Source organism: Larus michahellis, chromosome 13 (genome assembly GCF_964199755.1).
Source record: "Larus michahellis chromosome 13, bLarMic1.1, whole genome shotgun sequence".
NCBI classification, from domain to species: Eukaryota; Metazoa; Chordata; class Aves; order Charadriiformes; family Laridae; genus Larus; species Larus michahellis.
In genome coordinates this window covers 14,172,595-14,194,341 of record NC_133908.1, presented here as the reverse complement: position 1 = coordinate 14,194,341, position 21,747 = coordinate 14,172,595, and the positions used below count along the sequence as shown (strand labels likewise).

The following is a 21,747-nucleotide window of genomic DNA, read 5'->3' as shown; positions in this document are numbered from 1 at the left end:
GTAGAAAAAGATTAAGGTTTCAGATTTGCTCATATTTCAATACCTATGACTTCTTTCCCATTTTAGGTTCTATTTCTGCAGGTCACTCTGCCTTTGACAGCCCTTCTGTCCACCCGTGCAAATCTACCCCCAAACCAGGCTTTTAAGAAGCAATGTAAAAGTGAAAGATATCGCAGCTTTCCCAGTTCTTGGCAAGGCTCTTAGGAACGAAAGGAGGAAACGCAAAAGGGAAGGAAAAGCAGATGACAGAGGATGGAAAAAGGGTTGTTTTGTTTTGGTGTTTTAACAAAACAAAAACACACTGAGCTTCTTCCTTAGGCAGTCTGGTCTCGTTAGCATTTTCTGTCCGCTTTCTTCCCAACCTGTGATATTGAACGATTTGGGTACAAAAACAGTCTGAGGATGCTTCACGTAAACTCAGCAATAATCAGCCCCACAGCCAATAAACTCTTCACTCTCGTAGTTTATTTGCTGCTAAGCCTTGGCCTGCAGCCTTGGAATTTATTCTGCCTGCACTACAGCTATTTCCTTGTAAACAGGAAGCCCCCTCAAATTTGCATTACAGTAAACTCATTTACTTCATTTAGTGTCAGCCTTATCTCAGAAAGATAAAACAGTGCCGACAGGTGTACCAGGCTCCCGCAAAGAGACAAATTCTAATAGAGGGGTAAAACCTTTGTAATATTTCTTGAGGAGATAACGCCAGCAGCACAGGACGCAGTGGTTGTCCGACAGAGATAAACCGACACCAAATGCATTCCTGCGGGAAGAGCGCTGCAATAAGGCCGAGATATTTATTTTCAAGCATGGATGTGATATTCCAGTGACCTTCCCGCTATCTGTCCCAATGACAGCCAGGAGCCGGACGCGAGGACACCCAGCATTACTGAGCTGTGCTCACGCTCCTCCAAGGAGCTGCTCTCACACACGTGCAGAGAAATAAAAAAATTATTTGGAAAAATTGTTTGATTTCAAAATCATGTAAGAGAGGACTTTGTGTGTTGTATTTTTTTTACTGTTACTATATCAACCCGCATTTAAGCAGCCGATTTATGTAATTTTAAATGAATCACTTTGCCAGTGATGCAGAATATTTAAGTATACCCAACACACCATGTCTGCTTTAATGAGAGGGATCAAAAAAAACCCAACCAGAAACCAGCATGAAGACATCTGACACCAGAATAACGGTCACAATTTCCTACTGCATGAGGAAATCCCTGGTTTCAGTTAGAAGCTGAGAAGTTCAGTCATTTCAAGCGACCTAGAGCCGTTTGTGGTCCCAGGCTTAGCTAAGTCTCTGTTCTCATTTATGTCCCCGCTTCCTCTCATTCATCTGCTGAGCTGTCTTACATGTCCCCCGTCCCATGGCACCCTGGCATCGCTTACAGCTGCAAACCTCTCCCTCCCTTAAGGCTTCTCACCTTCTTCACAGCACGACAGTCCGGGGGGGAAGGCAAACAAGCTTTTTCCTTTAATATTTCACGCAATCTGCAAACAGGTTCTTCCACATGCAGCTCTGGGAGCGAGGAGGCATTTCAGCCACCTAACCCTTTACCTTTCCTCCTACTCTGCTGAACTTCCTCCTGCACCCGGCTGCCGCTTCCCACCCTGCGGAGCCCCACGCGGGGGAACACAACCTCTCCCAACCTGGGGAAACCACCAAACATTGACACCACGCAAATCCTGGAGAAGGAGAGCAGAACGCCGCAGGTCCTTCAGGCCTCCTGCCGTGCTGCGAGGCTTCCGCCATGCTTTGCACAAGGGACATCGGTCCTGGCAGCAGATTTCCAGCCTCCCCAGAAGCACCAAGGGTGTTGGTATCGCTCACGGTGAGGGTGCTGGTATCGCTCACGGCACTGGAAGGACTCCTCCTCTGCACCCTCTCCGCATCTCCACCTTCCACCTCCCCAGAGGGCTCGTGTCCCTGTTGCAAACGGGAGCACCATGGCACATTCCCGAGACTAAGGACACCAACAGAAATAACGAAAGCACTGATAAACGTAAAGCTACCAGCACTCCCAGTAAAGCATACTGTACCTCAAGCTAACAGCACAGGCTAAATTTTATAGATACTCATTATTTTTACAAGCATTTACCCGTACCAGGAGAAAAACAGGCACCTTCATCTGTCCAGCAAGCCATCCTCAACCAGACCTTCAAAACAACGGCCAAACTTCTCCATCGGGGGTTTCACCGCCTCTGCAAGGGGGGGTGAAGGTGGGCTGGGCACCCCCCATGCCCCCCACCTTCCCCCTGCTCTGCAGCCTCCCTGCGCTACCCAGAATTCAGGCACAAAGGCAGAAAAAAAAAAAAAACCTGAGTGAACAAGTGGGAAGAGGGCTTCGGTGCTCTCTCGTTCACGGCAGACAGCTTGGCTAGGCCACCAGCAGGCTTGCAAACTGCCGCCACATTTTACAGTCAATTTTGGTTTAGATCTTTTTTTCTGTTGCAATATTTTATTTGCTGGCTAAATCTTCTTTATATATATATACATAAATATATATATATATACATACACACACAGGGAGCCATGAAAGGGAGGGAAAGCTTACTTTTAATTTCAGCAATAAACAAGTAAGCAACACTCAGGTGATTTTATAATGCGTGCATAACCAGGGACTGTCGTTCAGAAGAAAAGCTGCTTTTTCCCATCGAACCCCAAGAAAAGGAACCTCAGCGGTGTCCAGACACCCGTCCGCTCACCCGGCCAGACCCGTGGAAGCCCAGGGCAACAGAGCCGGCTGCTGGACTCAGACCTGCACCAGTTCATTGCTGTACGGCACCTCTGCTCCAGGAGCTGCTTGCTAAGAGAAAAACCTCTCTCCTGAGCCCGTCCTCCCTCCCTGCACCGGTGTCAAACCTCACGAAGCATCACCCAGAAAAAAAAAAAAAAAAATTAAAAAATTATATATAATTTTTAAAAAAATAATAGCTTTGCAGAATAAAACAGTGAGAGAATGATTCAGTTTGGGTTTACCGTTTTATTCAGCTCGCCACTTAAAGAATTTCTCACCCTCTGGATGAAGCATCAAGTTTAGGATGAAATAAACACCCGAAGAGCGGGGTGGGTTTGGGGGGGAGGGGGGGATTCCCCCCCCCCCGGGAGAAGCCGGCTTCTCCACATCTTCACCCACCTATAGACCCCCCCCCTCCCAGAAGTTGTTCCACATAAAGGCACCCAACCCGACCCCGCTGCTCGCCCCAGAGGCCGCGGGGTGCCCGGGAACGGCGGGGAGGGCCGGTGGCCACCGGACCGTTATGTTCGGCACCGCGGGATGGCGGGGGGGGGGGACAACGGACGGACGGGCCGGGGAGGCCGCCGGGCCGGGGCCGGTCAGGGTCCCCGGGGGCCGGTGCGGGCGGTACCTGGGCTCGGGCAGGGTGATCTTCTTGCTGGCCCTGGCCGCCGGGGTGCTCTTGCTCTTCTCCATCGCCATCAGGTAGCTGACATCGGCCAGCACCGCCTCCAGGTCCGCCATGTTCCCGCTCCCGCCGCCGGGCTGCAGATGGAGGCTCCGCCGGGGGCAGCCGCCCCCGAGGCGGCAGAGGCGGAGAGGCGGGGGGGGAGGCTGGCGGCAGGAGAGCGGGCAGCTGAGGCGGGCGGCGGCGGCGGCTCCCCCTCCGCCGGTGCCGCCGAGCGCCTCCCGGGTGCGCCTGTGTGTGTGTGTGTGTGTGTGTGTGTGCGTGTGTGTGAAGGCGGCGGGGCGGGGGGGGGGGGCAGCGGCCGCCTCCCCGCCCTCCGCGCCCGGGGCTCGCCGCCGGCCCTGCGCGCCCTCAGCCCGCGGCCGCCGCGGCGGGCGGGCGAGCGGGAAACCCCCCCCCACCCCCGCCGGGCCGGGCTGGGACGGGGCCCCCCCGCCCCGCGCGGCTCCTCAGCGCTCGCCCGCCCCCGCCGGGCCCATGGCGGCGGCAGGGCAGCCCGGCTCGGCCCCCGCGGCGCCGGGCGGGCAGGTCGGAGTGCGGCGGCGGGGCTGGGCGGCCATGGGCGGGCGGCGCGGCCGCAGGGGCTGCCCGCCGGCGGCGGCGGCGTGAGGGGCTGCGGCGCGGCGGCGCCTGCGAAAATCCGGACCTGGATTCCTCGGCGGCGGCGGGCGACGGAGCGGGGGCGGGAGTTGGCGGGGGGACGGGGACCGGAGCGGGGGGAGCCGCCCGCGGGGATCCCGGGGAGGGGGACCGCGGCCCGGTGGGTCCCGCATCGCCCGCCCCACCGCAGGTGAGGGCCCGCTGCCCCCGCCCCGGGAAGCGGGGAGGACGGGGCCGGCTCCCGGTGCTGCAACCGGGGGGCAAAGCCCCCGCCAGGGTGGGTTTATATATCTTAAGTAACCATGGAGGGGGGAGCCTCGTTTATTGGCCTTAGACACGCCGTGGGGGCTCCCCCGGGATCCCCACGCCTCAGCCCCCGCCGGCATGAGGGTACCAGCGGGTTGGCCGCGTGTCCTTGCAATTAATTTCCTCATCGTTTATCGAAATGCGTAAGAAAAACGGGATGCAAATAAACAACGTCTGTGTGAAATGCCGTCGTTGAAACTCCTTTGCTGGCGAAGCATGGCGCAAGATGAGTCCGGGCGCTGGCACCCAACGCCTGGGGTCCCCGGCCATCCCCGGGCGCGGGGGGCTCCCGGCAGAGCCCCTCGCTCCCGTCCCCCGCTATCGCTGTAGTAGTAGCTCTGCCGCAGCCAAGCAGATATGCAGATTGCAGCTTCTCTCTTCCCTGAATTTCGTCAAATATGTCATAAATAATTGGCTCAATGAAAGGCTAAGTCAATGACAAGTCTGAAGTTTAAAACTCAGCTTGTTTTGAGCTCTTTTCAAGTGCCGCCACTCCTCCTTCCTACATCTTTGTGAAAGTTAATGATCTGATTAAAGGTAGGTAGAGTATACAGCTGGGAGGATTTCACCGTGCGGCTCATTATGAACCGTCTGAGAACCCGCTTTTTGTTGAAAATGTTAATTTAAACCAACGCCCGTTGCTGTCTGTGGAGCCAAACCGGCACATACAGCTGTGCACCCTCATCAATGCTCGCAGAATTATTGCCTGATTAGTTGTAAATACATAAGTGTAGACGGTGCCCCGTGCTGTAGCACGCTCATTTACCAACCAAGGCAAAACCCATGGTCTGCACCTCATTTTGAAGTTTTAAGATGTTTGAGTTTTGATGAGAAAAGCTGGTGTTGCCTCATGATGGGTCCAAAACTGCTTGGCTCCACTCTTAAAAGGGATATTTTAATTTGTTTAACCAGGAGTAAACATTTGTCAGCCTGGCCGCATCCTTGGCCTGGTTGCGTGAGCAGACGCGTGCGTTTTGCCGGCTCCTCCGAGGTGACAGCCGAGTTGCGGCTCCCGCAGCCCCACCGTCCCTCACCACTCACAGGTATTTCCATGGAGAGAGCGGGTTTTCGTTTCCCGGAATGTGAAGGTGCAAAAAGAAGGAACGGCGCTGCAGGGAGGTTGCGGGCGCTGACCTGATAGTGATGCTGAGCACCACCATCACGATGCCGCCGCACCACGGGGAGGAGAAAGCACAGAGAAACCCAGGGCTGGCCACCGAGCAGCTCGTTATGAACCATCTGAGAACCCGCTTTTTGTTGAAAATGTTGATTTAAACCAGCGCCCGTTGCTGTCTGTGGAACCGAACTGGCACATACAGCCATGCACTGCCTTGCCGAAGAAGGCCCTTTCGTTTCCTAAAATATTTAAATGACTTCACAGTGGTGGTGATAATAATAACAGCCCCAAAAATGCCACTTAGGATTCATAATGCTCTCCTTTTTACTCCGTGTAACGTACGCTTCAGAGGCATTCTTGGTGGCAATTCCTAGGTGATGGCTAAGAGAAAAACCCGGTTAAGAAGCAACTTCTTTCTGCCCTTGCGTTTCCATTGGTGCTGGCCGGTGTGGCGCCAGCAGCTGGAACCAAAACCACAGTGGGTTGTAACAAAAGGTGTTCTCTTCACCATTTATTGAAAAAAACCGTATTTGCAGTGCGACGGGAGGTGGTGGCACAACCCTGCAGCCGCCCCTGCGCATCCCTTTGCGGAAAAGTCCCGTTCCCCGAGTTACCATTCGGCTGTATCCCAGGATTAGTGTTTGTGTGTGTTCCAGGTGGGGGTTGCTTTTTTTTTGTGTGTGTGTGTGTGTTGTTTTATGCAGTGTGTGTTGGTTTCAGTGTTTGTGTGTAGTATTTGTGGGTGTTTATAAACAGTGCTCTGTGTGTGTGTATTCCCCTAGGTAAAGAAAACCCTGAATTAATCGATGCCGGGGTTAGCAGAGGTCAGAATATGATCCACTCACGCACGCTCTGAATGCACTTAAGTATCTCCTGACATTTCAGTGGATGCTGACTGATACCGTTCAATCAATTTAAACGTGTCTCGAGGCCTGTCTGGGCTGGAGCGCAGGGTTTTGCCTGCATCCATCGCAGCGCCAAGAAACCCTGCCTCCTCTCTTGCTGCTCCTTCCTTCCGAGGAGCGAGTTTCTCCTACCATCTGTGTAAGATTTAAATGTTTAATTTTGCACCGCTCTGCTTCGCGGGATGACAGATGATACCACAGAGAGCAGCGAGTCTGAAGTAGATTTATTGGTGTGCGCCCTATACTAACGCCATCCCATCAAATGGTGCAAAAATAATGGTGCAAAAATAATGGTGCAAAAATAACGGTGCAAAACGGCACACCAGGACAGAGACATGTTCGTCCTGCTGCCCTCGAACCTTTGGCAGGTTACTTGACAACAAATTTATTTGTTATCTGACAACAAATAAGATCTCTGCTGCTATGCATGGCTAAACGCTAGCAATATACCTCTTGAGGGGAATGTTCACATAGAAGATTATTAAATGCTGTTTTTTTAAAAATATGTCTGATATACTACCAGAAATGCACATAGTTTGAGATTAAGAGCATGAAGCAGTGTTTACCTCAGTTCCCTCCACGGGACGCTGCTGCCTACAGAGCGAGCGAACCCAACAGCCAAAAATCTGCTGCGTTCCTTGCTCCTCCTCAGCAGCGCTGGGAGAGGATGATGTATTTATTGGTGACAGATCCCCCTGGGATCCCACTCTCCCTGGCTTGTTTGTCTAGTAGCCAAGCAGAGAGGTTAATTTTGCTGCTTCCCTGACTTTTGGCAGCATTACCTGGGGTGCGACGGCGCGCTTGGCTAAAGGGAGAGGGCAGAAATCCCATCCCCACGCCGCCTCCACCGAACGCCACAGTGTTTGAAATCAGCTTCCGACCGCAGGGTTACCTGGAGGTAAAGCACCGGAGCAGCGGCTCCTGCTTAACGAGGTTGTGTGAGGATTCATTAGTAAGCAACGGTAAAGTGCCCAGAGGAGAGAAAGAGATAAATAAATGCAAACTATTCTTAGTAAAAATTAGGCAGTCTGCTGTGTTTTTCCCAATCTTGCCCTCCAGCAGAGACAAGAAGGTGCAGAGTCACCGCTCCTGTGCTCAGCCGTGCGGGACACGGCGGAGAAGGATGTTTTTAGTCCCAAGGAAACAGGCTGTTGCGCTTCTGGGATGCGCGGGGTGGCTTTGTCCCCTCTGCCCACCCGCGGGGTGCGGAGCGGGGCAGGAGGCACATCCAGACCCCGCACACGGGCATTCCTCTGCAGCGCCCGCAGCGGGACTGAAGCCGCGGCCCGTCTCCTTAACGCTACGCTAATAAGCAGCGAGAGGCAATGTGGAAAACAAATAGAGTAATTAATGGCCATTTCTGCTGCTGCGTTTATTCACTGACTATTCCAGAAGGGGCAATTTTTGCAGAAGACAGCCTCCGCCTTCGCAGTGCCGTTGCATTAGGCACGCTGGATCTCAGGAGGGGAACGAGCGCTGCAGCTCTGGCCTCCTGGAGAAATGCTCTACAAATTCATCCAGCTTTCTCCTGGATCCTCGTAACGAAGGTACTTCGACCACCTCTGATGGGTAAAGCACTCAATGTAGTTTTTCGTACATTCCTTTTTGGAACTAGCTGACACGACGAGGCTAGGTTTTAATTAGGAAACAAATGGCAATTAAATTCTCGAAAAATATTATTTGCCATCAATTTGTATTTGAACAGTCTGACTAGTAATAATAATGTCCTCTGTGGACAGAGATAAGAGCAGAGTTGGAAGTCATGCAACGTCTTAAATCTCGCATGAGAAAACACAGGCATGAGAGGTACGGGTCCTTCCGTTTGCAATTGTTTCACACCATTTCTCTCACCACTATAATAAAAATATTTTTCAGACTTTTTCCTCTCCGCATTTGCTTAAACTGACGTGCCACATAGAAATGTCCTGTTTGCTGTCTCTCTCCTTCCTCAGCCCGTGCCTTGCCAGGCTGCCGGTTCCCTATCCCAGGCTGCTATTTTCTCCACGGCTGCCCGACAGCCGGGCAGATGTGCCCCAGGTGCGCTCACGGAGTCTCCTGCAATTTTTTAAACTTGGTCCCGCGGGCGCAATTTCGAAGAGTCTCATGGTCCGTCGCGGGGGCAGCGGGTCGCGGAGGCTGCGCTGAGGACGGCAGGAAATCTCCTCTCTGCTCTGCACGGCGGCAGCGCCTGGCTGGGCTCCTGGCTTGGCTTAATCCTCCAGGAGGAAATATGTGTCCCTTTGAAATTGAGTGAAATGATTTCAGCAGTTTGTTTTGTTTTGTTTTGTTTTTTTATCAAAATAAATTGTGAAGAAATAGGCGAATCTAATTCAGACGATGGCAACATCAGAATGCATTCTTCTGGCCCCTCGCTAATTCGATTGCCAGCCACGCAGGACATTCTCCAGTACAGATCATCTCATAAAAACTGGGGCCCGAATCCTGGGCAGATGTTGATTTATGTGGCTACATTGGCTTTGGTGGGGCCAATACTGATGGCACCCCAGATACCTGGACCTCCTGCTGTTCTGGTTTAACCGGGCTCGCTCCCCAAAGGCGAAGAACACCCTGGTCCAGGAGATGATGGCTTATGATCGGTTTACTGGCTTGATCCAACGCATGGATTTACTGGCTTGATCCAATTCTGATGGATTTACTGGCTTGATCCAACTCATCTTGGCATCCGTGGGAGCCTCCAGCCTGATTTTCGTGGGATTGCCATCAGCCTGTGTGTTCAATGAGCAATGCAGGGACCCATCCTGCCCATGCTCCACCCCAGGGGGCTTTCAGTTCTTGCAAGTGGCTTCTGGGCAACACTGGACTGGAAAAACAAACACGTGGTGCTTGCCCAAATTATGAAGTGAGGCTGCAGGAAGAAAAGTATCTTCCGAAATGGCAGCGCCCGTCTCTGGTGCCGCCAAGCAGAACGCACGGATCCGAGCACCCAGCACGGCACAAATCCTGCTGGGGGTTCAGCAGCGCCCTTACCCCAGGGCACAGCTGGACACCAGTGACAACCACTCTGATTTGTTGTGCTGGCCATTCAGCAGGGAACTACAAGAAGCCAGAAAGGATCCTCTGCAAATTCCTTTTTTTTTTCCCTCCCCAGAAGAACGGTCCATGTACATCAGCACTAATTCTAGTAATAATCCTCTTCTGTAGCAGGCGAACAGCTACTAATGTCATGCACCGTCTGGGCTGCAAGACGATATTCCAGTCTACATCTGTCGTAAATGGGGATCCTGGCTTTTGCACCAGAAAAGGACAACTGCAAAATGCCACAATGGGGATCCTGCTGGCGTGCCACCCACCACGACCCCGGGTGCTTTTTTCCTGGTAGTGCATTTGTAGCACATTTGTGTTCTGTATTCCCAGCCTGCCTGGTCCCAGTGAGCTGGTGCCTTTACCCATCAGCTGGGCTGACACTTTGGCAGTTTCGCTCTCTTTAATAACCATTAATGGTCATTAATAGCGATAGTAAACCTCTATTTTGTGACTGAGTCCAAATGCCCCATTGCAGAGGGGCTGCTGCTCCGATGGTTTATGTACCAGCCTGTATCACAAGCTGGGGAGACCCATCATGTACCTGGAGCCCTACAAATCTTTTAACACACTATGGATGTCAGGCAAGGTCATAAAGCAACCCAAAACCAAGAGGCATCCCAGTCGGTTCCACCCTCTCTCCCAGTTTAATGGAAGCCAGCTGAAATCCTGCCTGCTCTTCGCAGGAGCTGTTAGGAGCCGGAAGCCCCCGAGGGGCACCTTGGCCTGTTGGTTTGGGGGTGGCTGGCCAAAGGAAGATTTTTACTTCGGGGTTTACTCACAGAAATGGTGTTTTCAGGCCTGCTCATACAGATGACATTTCTCTTCCACATCATTGCACGCTGAGCCCTTCCTCTGGACATTTGGCTGAGGCTATCGGATCGAATCACCTACACCTTACAGCTCGAGTGTCAACTGTTGAAACCTTAAACAATTAATTTCACAAAGTTAATCTGCAGGTCTAAAGTTATGTACATGACTGATTTCTTCATTTTGGATAATAAAAATATTCCAATCCCACTGTCAGCTAGTGGGCAACTCAGGGCTGGGGAGAGGTAAGAGACACGAGTTGAGTTTTCAGCCCTCTTTTACTCTACACAGTGATTTAAAAATGAACTTTCTATAAATCATAGAATGGTTAGGGTTGGAAGGGACCTCAAAGATCATCTAGTTCCAACCCCCCTGCCATGGGCAGGGACACCCCCCACTAGATCAGGCTGCTCAGAGCCCCATCCAGCCTGGCCTTAAAAACTTCCAGGGATGGGGCTTCCACCACCTCTCTGGGCAACCTGTTCCGGTGTCTCACCACCCTCATGGTGAAGAACTTCTTCCTAACGTCCAGTCTGAATCGACCCATCTCTAGTTTTAATCCATTCCCTCTAGTCCTACCATTACCCAACATCCTAAAAAGTCCCTCCCCAGCTTTCTTGTCGGCCCCCTTAAGATACTGGTAGGCCACTATAAGGTCTCCTCGGAGCCTTCTTTTCTCCAGACTGAACAATCCCAACTCCCTCAGTCTGTCCTCATAGGAGAGGTGCTCCAGCCCTCTGATCATCCTTGTGGCCCTTCTCTGGACGCGTTCCAGCACATCCATATCTTTCTTGCAGTAGGGGCTCCAGAACTGGATGCAGTACTCCACGTGGGGTCTCACCAGAGTGGAGTAGAGGGGGAGAATCACCTCCCTCGACCTGCTGGCCACACTTCTCCTGATGCAGCCCAGGATACGACTGGCTTTCGGGGCTGCTAAAGCATGAATAAATCGTCACGTGCAGGAATTCCTGCATTATTGAGATATTTTGAAAAATGGCTGAACACAAAGTGGTCAAATGTAAGCAGTTCCAACTCATGAAGAGACTTTCCTCCCCACCATGCCCACGTCTAAAAAAAAGCCAGCATGCCCCTGACCTGGCCAGTGCAAGCTTAAAAAGCTCGGGAGCAGCATCCCCTGTGCAGAGCTGCTGAAACCAGCCCAGCCCGGGGTAACCAGCTGAGGCACAGGAACGACACTGGTGGTACTGAACCTCCTGCATCGGGAGGAAGGATGACCCAGGGATCTGGATTAATCCCCAGCCCTGATTTCTGCTCCTTAAGCAGCATCACCTGGTGCCACTCGCACCCACCCTGTGCTCCTCTGCAAGAGCATCTCGCTCAGATCTTGCTGGAGAGGCTCCTTGCAGCCCTGTCCCTGGGGTTACAGGTGGGGCAGTGACCCCCGCAGACACCCGCCCCCTTCATCCTGGGGTCGTAGAAGACCCCCGGTCCTTGGGTTCCTCCACTCCTTCCATCCTTTGCCCAGCTCAGAACTGACCCCTCTTCAAGATCTCCCTGATTTAAAAAACAACGGAGCATGTTGCTACAGTTTAAAGCAAATAAACCCAAGGAGTACTGTAACAGCAAATATCTTAAAGCCCCAAAAAGAGTCCCCCTTCAGCACTCTACGGGAGAGCTAATATCAGCTGGCATTAAAGAAGCATTTTCCCTGTACAGACTGATTAGACAAACAGATGTCAAGAGGGAACCATGGAGCATTCGCTGTTCCACGGTCTGGCTTGAATGTAACTTGATAAAGGAAAACGCACAAAAAAAATAATCAATAATTGACTCATTTAGCTATAAATTTTGAGGGATGGAAGGAGGAAAACCAACAACTGCGCAGATATTGAAATGGCACGAGGTAATTCGGATTCTGTCACAACATCTTGTGGAAGGTAAATGGTGTAGTGCTGAAGATAAAAAAAGCCCCCAGCGCCAGGGCGGTTTTGCTGCCAGAGTCTATCGGAAGGACAGCGTTACCTCCGGCAGGCGTGGGAGGGCGTGGGGCTCGCTGGGGCCAGCGGTAGCCCCGCGGCGATGCCGAACGCAGCAGCGCGGCGGGAGCAGGTTGGGAGCCGGAGGGCGCGGGGCTGGTTCCCAAAATTCCCCCGGAGTGCCAGCGAGGCTGCCTGCGACGAGCCAGCCAAGGCAGCCTGCTAGAAAACCTTCAAAATATGCTCCTTGGAAACAATTCTAGTTATGTGGGAAACGCTTTCTAGTTATTACTCTTCCCTGGCTTTTTGTACCCAGAGTCTATTTGCACACAAATTGGCATTTGCTGCCCTGGCTGATCATTCACCCGAATCCAATATTACACGTCTGGTCTCCAAGCTGCCCTTGGGCACCTGATGTCACCGCGGATGACAGCGGTGTCGGGTGGAAGGTTCGCGGTGGCAGAAGCCGAAGTCGCGGTTCCCTGTGGACAAGCCACCCCCGTGCCGGCGCGTCCCCCGGTGCTGGGGGGGCTCTGCCAGGCTGTGACACCAGGAGCTGCATGGCACCGAGAGCCAGGCGTCAGCGTCTCGCCCAGGAGCGGGGTGTGGAGCTGCGGTGCCAGCACGCGTGCGCAGCAGTCGGGATGTCCCCTTTCCCCCAGCCTGGCACCTCGGGTTTGGTCTGGGCAGAGCGGAGCCGAGGCGTGGGGCTCAGCATCTCCCTGCTGCTTGGCCCTGCTCGGCTTCTGCCCTTGTTGCTCGCCCACTGACATCTTGCTGGAGGCAGGAGCCTCCTGGCCAGCGGGAAAGGGATGCCTTCTGCCTGCAGCACCAGCTGTCATGCCCACAAATTAAAGAGGCGTGAAAGGAGGGTCATCTCCATCAGAAAGGAGGGTCATCTCCATCAGCCACCGACAGAGGAAGCAAGACATGGGGGAAAGCCAGGCTGCCCCAGCCTCCTCCTCCTCCTCACTGCCTGTGTCTCAGCCCTCCTTTCCTCTTACCTGGGCATTGTGTTTAAAACCTACATGGGAAAAGTCCTTCCTCTGAGGCTGCTCAGGAAACCAGAAGGGAAATCGCGCTGTTCTGCCTAAGCCAGCCATTACACTGTTAATTTTTCTACTTGGCTGCATCGCTCTGTATTTCAGTGAGAGAAAACAATTCTCTTTGCAAAACAGAACCAACCTGGTGCTTCCCGTGTCCCGTGACAGCACAGCGATGCCATGGGCTGCTCCTCCACCTCAGCCACCCGGCTCCAGGGCATCCCGGATGCTGCGGATCCAGCCCTCGCGCAGGCAAACCCCACCAAAAACTGGGGGTGAAGGGGCAGGAATGCACTGCCAGCTTGGGAGCAAAATGGCATGGAGTTTGTTTGCACTTCCATCACATCAAAGGGGCCCTTGTTTGAATTCTTCTCCCTTTAGCCTGGAGGAGAAGAAGGGGAAAGATTGGTTCCTATTAATAGCCCTCGCATCCCACAAGATCCAAGCCTCGCAAGAAGCCATGAAAGACTGCGGCATCTGATTCTCTGAATAAATGAGGTAATTTTGGAAGAAGTGTGTGCTCAGCAGCCTTAATTACTGCCTTCTCCGGTTTGGTAGGAGATGGCAGTGACAACTTACTTGGGTGTTGGTAGCGCCCAGGTCCCAGAGGAGCCTCACAGTCCCACTGTGACCCAAGAGCCACCAGCATGGGCAAGTATGCTGCCTTGCCCCCAGACTTCCTGATTTTGCAGCAAATATCCCCAGGACTGGCCCGGAGCGAGGGGAAGGAGCGCCCCAGCAAGCCGATGGGCCAGCAAAGAGGGGGCACAGCTCATCACAGGGATGGCGAGGGACTGGTGCTGGCGGCAGGGCAAGGGGATGCTCAGGAAATCATCCATACTGGGAAGGAGCCAGCGGGGAGCAAGACTGCGGTGTGGCTCCAGTCCCGCACCCCAGGGACTAATGGGGCGAAGCGACTGGGGACGTCCCTGCTGCGGGGAATGACCGGGGGCTGTGGGCACGCTGGCCATTTTGGGGACATCCACTGCGCATCTGCAGGCACCTGATGTCGTCCCGTAAGAGGGTTTTTCTCTCGTCGGCTGTGGGACGGTGCGAAGGGGTGTCCCGCTGTATCAGCTGTGGGTAAAGCACCGTCCACAGGCACTTGCCTGGGATTAGCAGGAGAGGATGGAGGGATCTGCCCCCGATCCGCAGCGCACGTCCTGGCAGCACAGAGAATTATGTCAGCTTTCCCCTAAGCAGATTTTCAGGCTCTAGGTACCAGGTTTAATCCAGACACCGAAGGTACGTGCGGCAGCCGGTGCCTCCAGCAGGCAGCGATTGCTGCACCATCACCCCATGCATGGATGCTGGAGACCAGGTTGCCCTTTGCGTGCCAGCCGTGAGGCCCCCAGAGCCACCAGCCCTGCTGGCCCCAGGACGCTGGTTCTGCCCTTGTGCCGGCACCCGAGTCCATGGACGCCCGGTCGGGAGCGACACCGCGGGCAAGGTCCAGGATGGCTGCGGAGCGAAGCTGGCTCCCGCTGCACTGTGCATGACAACGGTGCAGAAGGATTTGCAGGATCATAACCCATCCTATCTGCCGTCCCCATATGCCAAACAATTAGTCTGCCCTCCCCATGCCCTTGTAAAGCACACCAGCAAATTACCTTCATTTCACAGCTGAGGAAACATGGTTCCACCGAGGCCACCTTGCCCAGGGGTGCACGGGAGCCGGCGGCAGGACTGCCCGGGGGTGGGGACCATCAGGACATCCAGGCAGATAACTGTAGCATCCCAAAAACAGCCTGCCCGGGAAAAAAGGGACATTTCACAGAGACATTTGCGTGTCAAAAAAGCGCAGTGAATAAACTGTCAGTGACCTCAAAAGCATGTTTCTGCTAAGACGCATTCCCGTGGATTTAGCATCTTTAGCTCAGCTTGGCCCATGGCACCAGTAAAAAGCACCTCTCCTACAGGACAATTTAGTTTGTCCTCTGAACGTCGCAGTCATTACCGTGCACTGTGCTAAGAGCAAACCAAACCACCACGGGATGTAGAAAAGACACTTGGTTCAATTAAACACTAAAAGCAACAAGCTCCTTTCTGCTTGGGTTGGGCAGAGAAGGACTAAATGCCTCTAAACCACACTCAGGAAAAAGGCGAGCTATTAATTAGAGCTGTTGTGTAGGCGCATGCATCGCAAACTCAGCAAGTAACACCTTTCGTGCTGCTTTCGGGGGGTGAGAGCCACAGCGCGGCAGGCGCGTTGCGCTCAGCAGGTACAGAGCACTTCAAGCAAGCGCTGCAGTCACGTATGCTCACGTTTCTCGTGCGGCCAGGCCGTTATAAGAGAATCGGGGCTAATTCGGGTGCCAAAATGCCATTGCAGGGGCAAGGGAAAGGCAGCGCGTGGACCTGTTGTGGTCCTTGTGTCGGCATCCTTCCATCAGGCAGGAGATGCCACTGTCCTTCAGATACCAGATCCGCGTCAAAAGGGACTTCAACAGTTAAAGGGTTCAGTCCCGGTTCAGCACGGCCTCTTCCTTCAGAGCTCATCTCGGCAGATAATGGACTTTGCCTTCTGACTTAATCTTCTGTAAATCTCTCTCCCTTAATTGCTTATCATCCGGAAACCTCGGAGTGAGCCAGGACAGACACTCCCCGCCATGTGATACAGCTGTCCTCTCTCTCCCTGCCGCCGTCCTGCTGCCGGCGTGCGCCCAGCGCATCCAGAGCACCCAGTACATCCAGAGAACCCAGAGCACCCAGTACACCCAGAGAACCCAGAGCACCCAGGGCACCCAGCACATCCAGCACATCCAGTGCACCCAGAGCACCCAGTACATCCAGAGAACCCAGACCACCCAGTACACCCCATACACCCAGTACATCCAGAGCACCCACAGCACACAGAGCACACCCAGCACATCCCATGCACCAAGAGCACCCAGCACATCCAGAGCACCCAGCATATCCAGAGCACCCAGTGCACCCAGCACACGCAGAGCACCATCACATCCAGTGCACCCAGAGCACCCAGCGCACCCCTGCGCCCGCTCGCGTCCCTGCGTGGCACATGGCAGCCAAAATCTGCGGTGGCACGAGCAGCACCGGCAGACAGAGACCAGGGGCTGGTTTTCAACCTGCTTCTCCGAAGCTGCTCGTCACGAACAAAATGTCAGGAGGGTTTTACAGCTGCGCTTCCCCGAAGCAAAGCTGCTGCCTTTGCCGCCAGCCATCGCAGCGCTCGGCAGCTCTGGGTGGGAACTGAAATCGCAGCTCTCTCGTGCAGTCCCCGAAACAAAAGGGCTCCATTCCCCTCCCCACCATACCCCGGCTTCTTTCCACCCACGGAAGAGCAGAGGAAGCCATCGAGAAGGCAGCACACCAATGTCCTGGCGTAAATCAGAGCTCACAGGACGCAAACTGCCCCTTGTAGCACAAAGCCTGCCTGGGGTCTAACTCGGGGCGCAAGCCTGCATCAAGGACTTGATGTTAATGGGAGCTGGTGTGTCTTTCAATTAAGAAATGCCTCTTAAGGCAGCTGCGAGCAGCATTTTGCTCTCCTGGCTGTCGAAGGAGCAATCCCGTCCTGCAGAGGGAAGACGTCATGCGATGGGAAGGTTGCTAAGCGAGCGGTTCCCTCCTTATGATGCACGACTTCATTACTCGGCTCCCTAAATGGATGTTACATGTAAACGACATTTGCCTTAGAGCATATGAGCATCCCAAAATAGTGTGTGCGCCTTTCTGTGTTATTTGTATGGTTTTCTGAAGAATGTCCCTATTGTCTGCCGTGTTTGCAGCGTCTGATGGCTGGAAATCACTGCTCGGTGCTGCGCAAAACCCTTTGGTGGTGGGTCAGCCGCGGTGCGGGAGGGATGGGGAGCCCCGAACCACGCGAGCCGCGTGCGGGGGTCCCAGTGATGGGGGAGCCCCGTGTGCAGGATGGGGCAGGTGGGCTGGCTGCTGCGAGCTGGGGGGCATGGGACGCAATGCCGGTTTCTCTCTTGCTCAGATCATCTTTCTCTCCCTGCCTTGAATTTTCTCTTTCTTAATGCTTCGCTCAGTGTTTTTTCTAAGGGCCAAATGTTACAGGCAGAGGACAAAGCCCGAGGGGAAGCGCCTCTCACACCCCAGGGATGCTCACAGACCCCGCTCCTGCACGAGGCTCCCACCGCTGCTTGACTCCTGCCCCTTGCAGACGGCATCGCCCTGCCCCAGGGACTGAATCCTGCTCGTTCCGCACCTTCCGGACCCGCCAGCGGCAGCAGGGGCCGCGCAGAGGTGGCAGAGGCCACAGCCACCGTTTCATCCCGCCAGGTAAAGCCATTTCTCAGGGGCTGCAGCCTCCCACCGCGCAGGCAGCGCCCGGGGGCCAGGGGGGACCAGCTGCTCGCGTGGCCGTTTCATCTAAAATTGCTTAAACTCAGCCCAGCGCAGCCTGTCGTCTTAGATTAAGTGAAGCGTGCAGAGTGAAGGTATGGCACCAGCTCCCGCACGTTACGTAAGGCACAAATTAAGAAAGAAGAAAAAAGCGGGGAAAAAATAAAAAAGAGGTTATGACCATCCTGAAGGGAGAAATTTGTTTTCCATTTTTTTCCCCGGTTTCATAAGAACATCCCCAGCAGCTGATCTTTGCAGCACCAACATAATCCAGTGATATATTTTAATCCCATTATGTTGCCATGTGCTTGCTCGTAGTCTGCCTGGACTATGAGGAACAGATGTTTCCTAATTGGCACTTCTGCTGCCCAGGAGTTTTCATCACTGAAAATAGTTCCTTTGCCTTTCCGCGGTGACATTGAAAGCGCGAGACCCCCGCCGCTGGTTTTTATGGCCTCAAATTATACAACGGCGCTGGCTGCTGATATCCCAGTTACCCACCTCGAGCCGCCGGTTCCTGCACGAAGGCGGCAGCGCTGACACCAGGTCGGGCGCGTGGGTACAATGGATGGGTCACGCCGCCTCTGCCGGCCATCAACGGGGTTTAACTGTCAGCTGCGGCAGGACGAGGAAGCAATCGGGGATGCCCCGACCACTTTCCCGGAGGGAAAACCAATGTTTTCCTTTTTTTCCGATGCATTTGGGTAAGGCCGTTTGACGCGCAGCCCCGTCCCACGGCAGGGTACGGCACTGGGGGTCGGGGCTGGGCGCTGCGGCCGTGCACAGGAGGCTCCTCGCCCTCGGCTGCAGCCGACTCGCTATTTCCCAGCGCAGACCTTTGGCTTTTCATATTATTAAAGCATTTCGGTTTTGTCCTGAGCGTTTCATAATCAAGCGTCGGGAAAAACACACGGAGCGACTGAGTGTGGTACACGGGGCAGGAGCAGCGTCGCTGAGTCCTAACTGCTGCTCTAATCCCCTGATACGTTTTAATCCCATTATGTCTCCATGTGGCTGTTTCCAATTCTGGCCTTTGAAGAAGTGATGTTTCTTAATTAGCATTTCAGCTGGACAGGAGTTTTACTTGCTGAGAGAAGCCTAGGAAGCTGTAAAGCTTTCTTTCCTTCCTTTTGCCTCCCTCTTTGCACTAATGTTAGGAACAAAAACCAAGCAGCAGGGAAGCAAGTGGGAGCCTGGCGTTCCGGACAAGAGCATCCATCAGCTGCGGTCATCTGCTCCCGGCGGCACAGGGCAGAGCCCCAGGTACCTCGAGGTCATCAAGGTGCATTTGTCTCACCAGTTGCCGGACAGGAGTTGGTATTACCCCTGCCTATAAATACGAGAGATCTCCCCCGCTGACCCGCACGGCCCCCCATCGGGCGGGAGAAGCCGTACTCCGGGCTGGCATGGCTCCAGGGATGCTAACGGGTCCTGAGCCGGCATCCAGCAGCCATCAGTCCTGGCTTATTCCCTTCTCCACTTCTAATCCTCTGGCTTGGCAGCAGCATTCAGAGCCTGAAATGGAAAAAAAAAAAAAAAAAAAAAAAATCACTTGACCCCCCCCCGCCCCCTCTTCACATACGAGCATTAAAAATTTTTCACTGTGAGCGGGGGATTTTGCAAAGAGAAGCCGAGGAGGGACGTGCTGTTCACTATGCGGCACGGTGCCAGCACCCGGTGTGCGTCCCCCGGCCCCTCCGTCCTCCCGGCCACCGTCAGGGACCCGCCACGCAGCAGGTCCCCTCGCTCACAGTGGCTGCTTTTTCACCCCAGGTGTTTTCTCTAATCAGAAGAACGGGAAAACAGGGCAGCAGCGGCTGTTGGGAGCTCAGCATCCAGCCCCGCTGCTCCCCATCGCCCCGGGGACAGCGGGAGCCCGGCGTCCCTCTTCTCGGCTGGAGAAATAACGCCGGGTTATTTCACTCTCCTCCCAGCTTTGGCATTAATCAGAGGTGAGATTACTTTCCTACTCTACACGCCACAGCTGAGCGTTGATAAATCACAAATCTGCCCTGAAAACCACAAGGCTTTAATAATATATGCTGGGTTCCTGCTTATTTTTCCTTTCCATTCTTAAGCCCTTAGTATTTGTGGCTACGGTGTGCGTGTATGCACAAACATGGGCCTGGAGGCTCAATTTCATTTAAAGAAAAATAAAAAATCTGAGCTGAGAATCTCATGTAATCACGTGGCTCCAGAAGCTGGAGAATTAAACACAGCAACAATAATTCTCAAAGGACAAAAATCTGTGAAACCCGCAGTAAACTCCTAACAGTTGGCAAGGCGCATTCAATACCCAAAGTATCCAGGCTGCAGATAAGATAAAAACTTCCCCCCGCTATGACTAAGAATAAACATTTCATATTTTTCAAGACTCTTGTTTTTTTAGCCAATTATTTCCCCGACCTTGGCGCGTCTCCCAGGGCCTCGGCACCCTGCGCGGGAAGGGGGATTTGCCCCGCTGCCCCCGCTGGGCTCGGTGGGAAGGCAAAGGGAAGCCAGCGGGAGCACACGGGCGCTTTTTCATCTCGTTTCGTCCCATTTGCTTCCCCTTCGCCAGCCCATCCCGCACCCGACACGGTCCCCCATGACGGCACGTTCCACGGACAGACAGCGGCCGATGCTCAAGTTGAAAAACAGAATAGGGAGGAAAAGGCACCTAAGTCTCAGGGGTGATTTAACCGGCGTTTTGCATCATTTTTATTCTTGCATTAATTACTCCGTGGCAAATTGCTGCTGTGTTTTCCCCTGCAGGCAGCTCCCGTTCCCGAGGGGGCACATCCCGGGCTGCCGGCGCTCGCTGCGGGGGACGAACCTGCAGAGGGTCCCAGGGGGTCCCCACCGCCCGGTGGCACCTGCGGCTCCCGCAAGCACCGAACGTCCCCCAGCCACCGCGGGCATCGGCGGGAACGACCCCCCGAGGGGGGCCGAAACCCAGCGGGGCTGATGGCAGAGGGGTTTGAGCCAGTATTTGCTGGGAGGAAAAAAAATTAAAATACTTCGCCAGTCTGGAGAACAGCTTTAGCTCTCCCGTCTACTGGCATGACAGCAAAACCACCCACCCGCCGGCAGAGCCGTGGGACTGCTGAAATATCACCAGCCACCGCCGCTGACGGCACCCGCTGTTCCTCCCCCCGCAGCGAGGCCCGGGGGGGCAACGGGGAGGGACAATGTCCAAGAGACACAGTTTGGGGTGGCCGGGGACACCGGGTCGCTGTGGCCGGGAATAAGGGGGGTGAGCGGCAGGATAGCAGCGTGCCAGATGGCACCTCCCCAGCTCGCATGGGAAGGAGGCGATCTTGTGCTTTTGAATAAAATTTTTTAAAAAATAATTAAAAAAAAAATTAAAAAAAAAATATCCCGGTATGTTTCTCTCTGAGCCAGCAACGGCGACTGCTCAGCCGTGCCGAGCGTTGCACCTTTGGAGCGATCACGTCTCCCGAAACCCTGGGTTCAGTGGTGACGTTCCCAATGGTGGCGACTCCCCCCCAAAAGCCAAGGACGCTGCTCGCGCCGATGAATCGCCTTCACCCTCAAACCCGGCGCTGGCTCCTCGGCAGCTCAGTGCAGCCTCACGTGCCGATCAGTGGCTCTCGCTGCTCGGCAAACAGCCTCCGAGCCTCCCATTTCTGCTCCCCCCGCAGGTCCTGCCATGTCTACGGTTTCTCCAAAAGGAGAAGGGGAGGTGGAAGGAGGAAACATCCCAGAGGAGGACACGGAGACGGAGCGAGCAGCCCACGCTGCCGTCTCCAGCCCCACGCTCCGGTGGGGTGTATCCAAACCTCTGGGAAAGCCATAACAGGGTGAAAAAGGAACCCTGCGAGAGGAGCTCGGAGGAGGTGCCTCGGCATTGCCCCCCGAGAGCCGAACCCCGGCTTTCCCTGCTCCCATGGCGCAGCCACCCTGTGCCACGGCAGGGGCTCGTGGCGTGCCCTGTCCTCTGCGCCCCCCCCCGGGGCAGGGCTGGGCGCCACGGCCGGGGACGGCGGCAGAGGGTGCAGCGGTTGTTCACGCCATCACCTCCTGAGCGCTGCCGGCAGCCGCTGGGCAAACTGGGTGGCAGCCAGAGTCCCAACATCTGACAGCTCCCGCCTCGGCGTTTGGCACAGGGTGACACCAGACCCGCTCTGCCCCAGGGCCTGGGGACCGCAGGGACGGGCTGCCACCGCTCCCCCTCTCTGCTCGCCCTCCCCAGACCAGACCCGGCTCTTTGCCTCTCTCCGCCCAGACCC

At 54.6% G+C, this 21,747-nt stretch overlaps 1 protein-coding gene across 1 annotated transcript in view; it reads right to left on the bottom strand.

Moving 5' to 3' along the window:
• The window catches only part of GRK3 (G protein-coupled receptor kinase 3), a 73,286-nt gene extending 69,450 nt beyond the window's left edge, over positions 1–3,836 (bottom strand). Inside the window, exon 1 of the mRNA XM_074606141.1 lies at positions 3,370–3,836. Coding sequence (XP_074462242.1) covers positions 3,370–3,482 — 113 coding nt within the window. The 5' untranslated portion in view covers positions 3,483–3,836. The remainder of the gene's footprint in view (positions 1–3,369) is intronic.
• Positions 3,837–21,747: the final 17,911 nt, after the last annotated feature.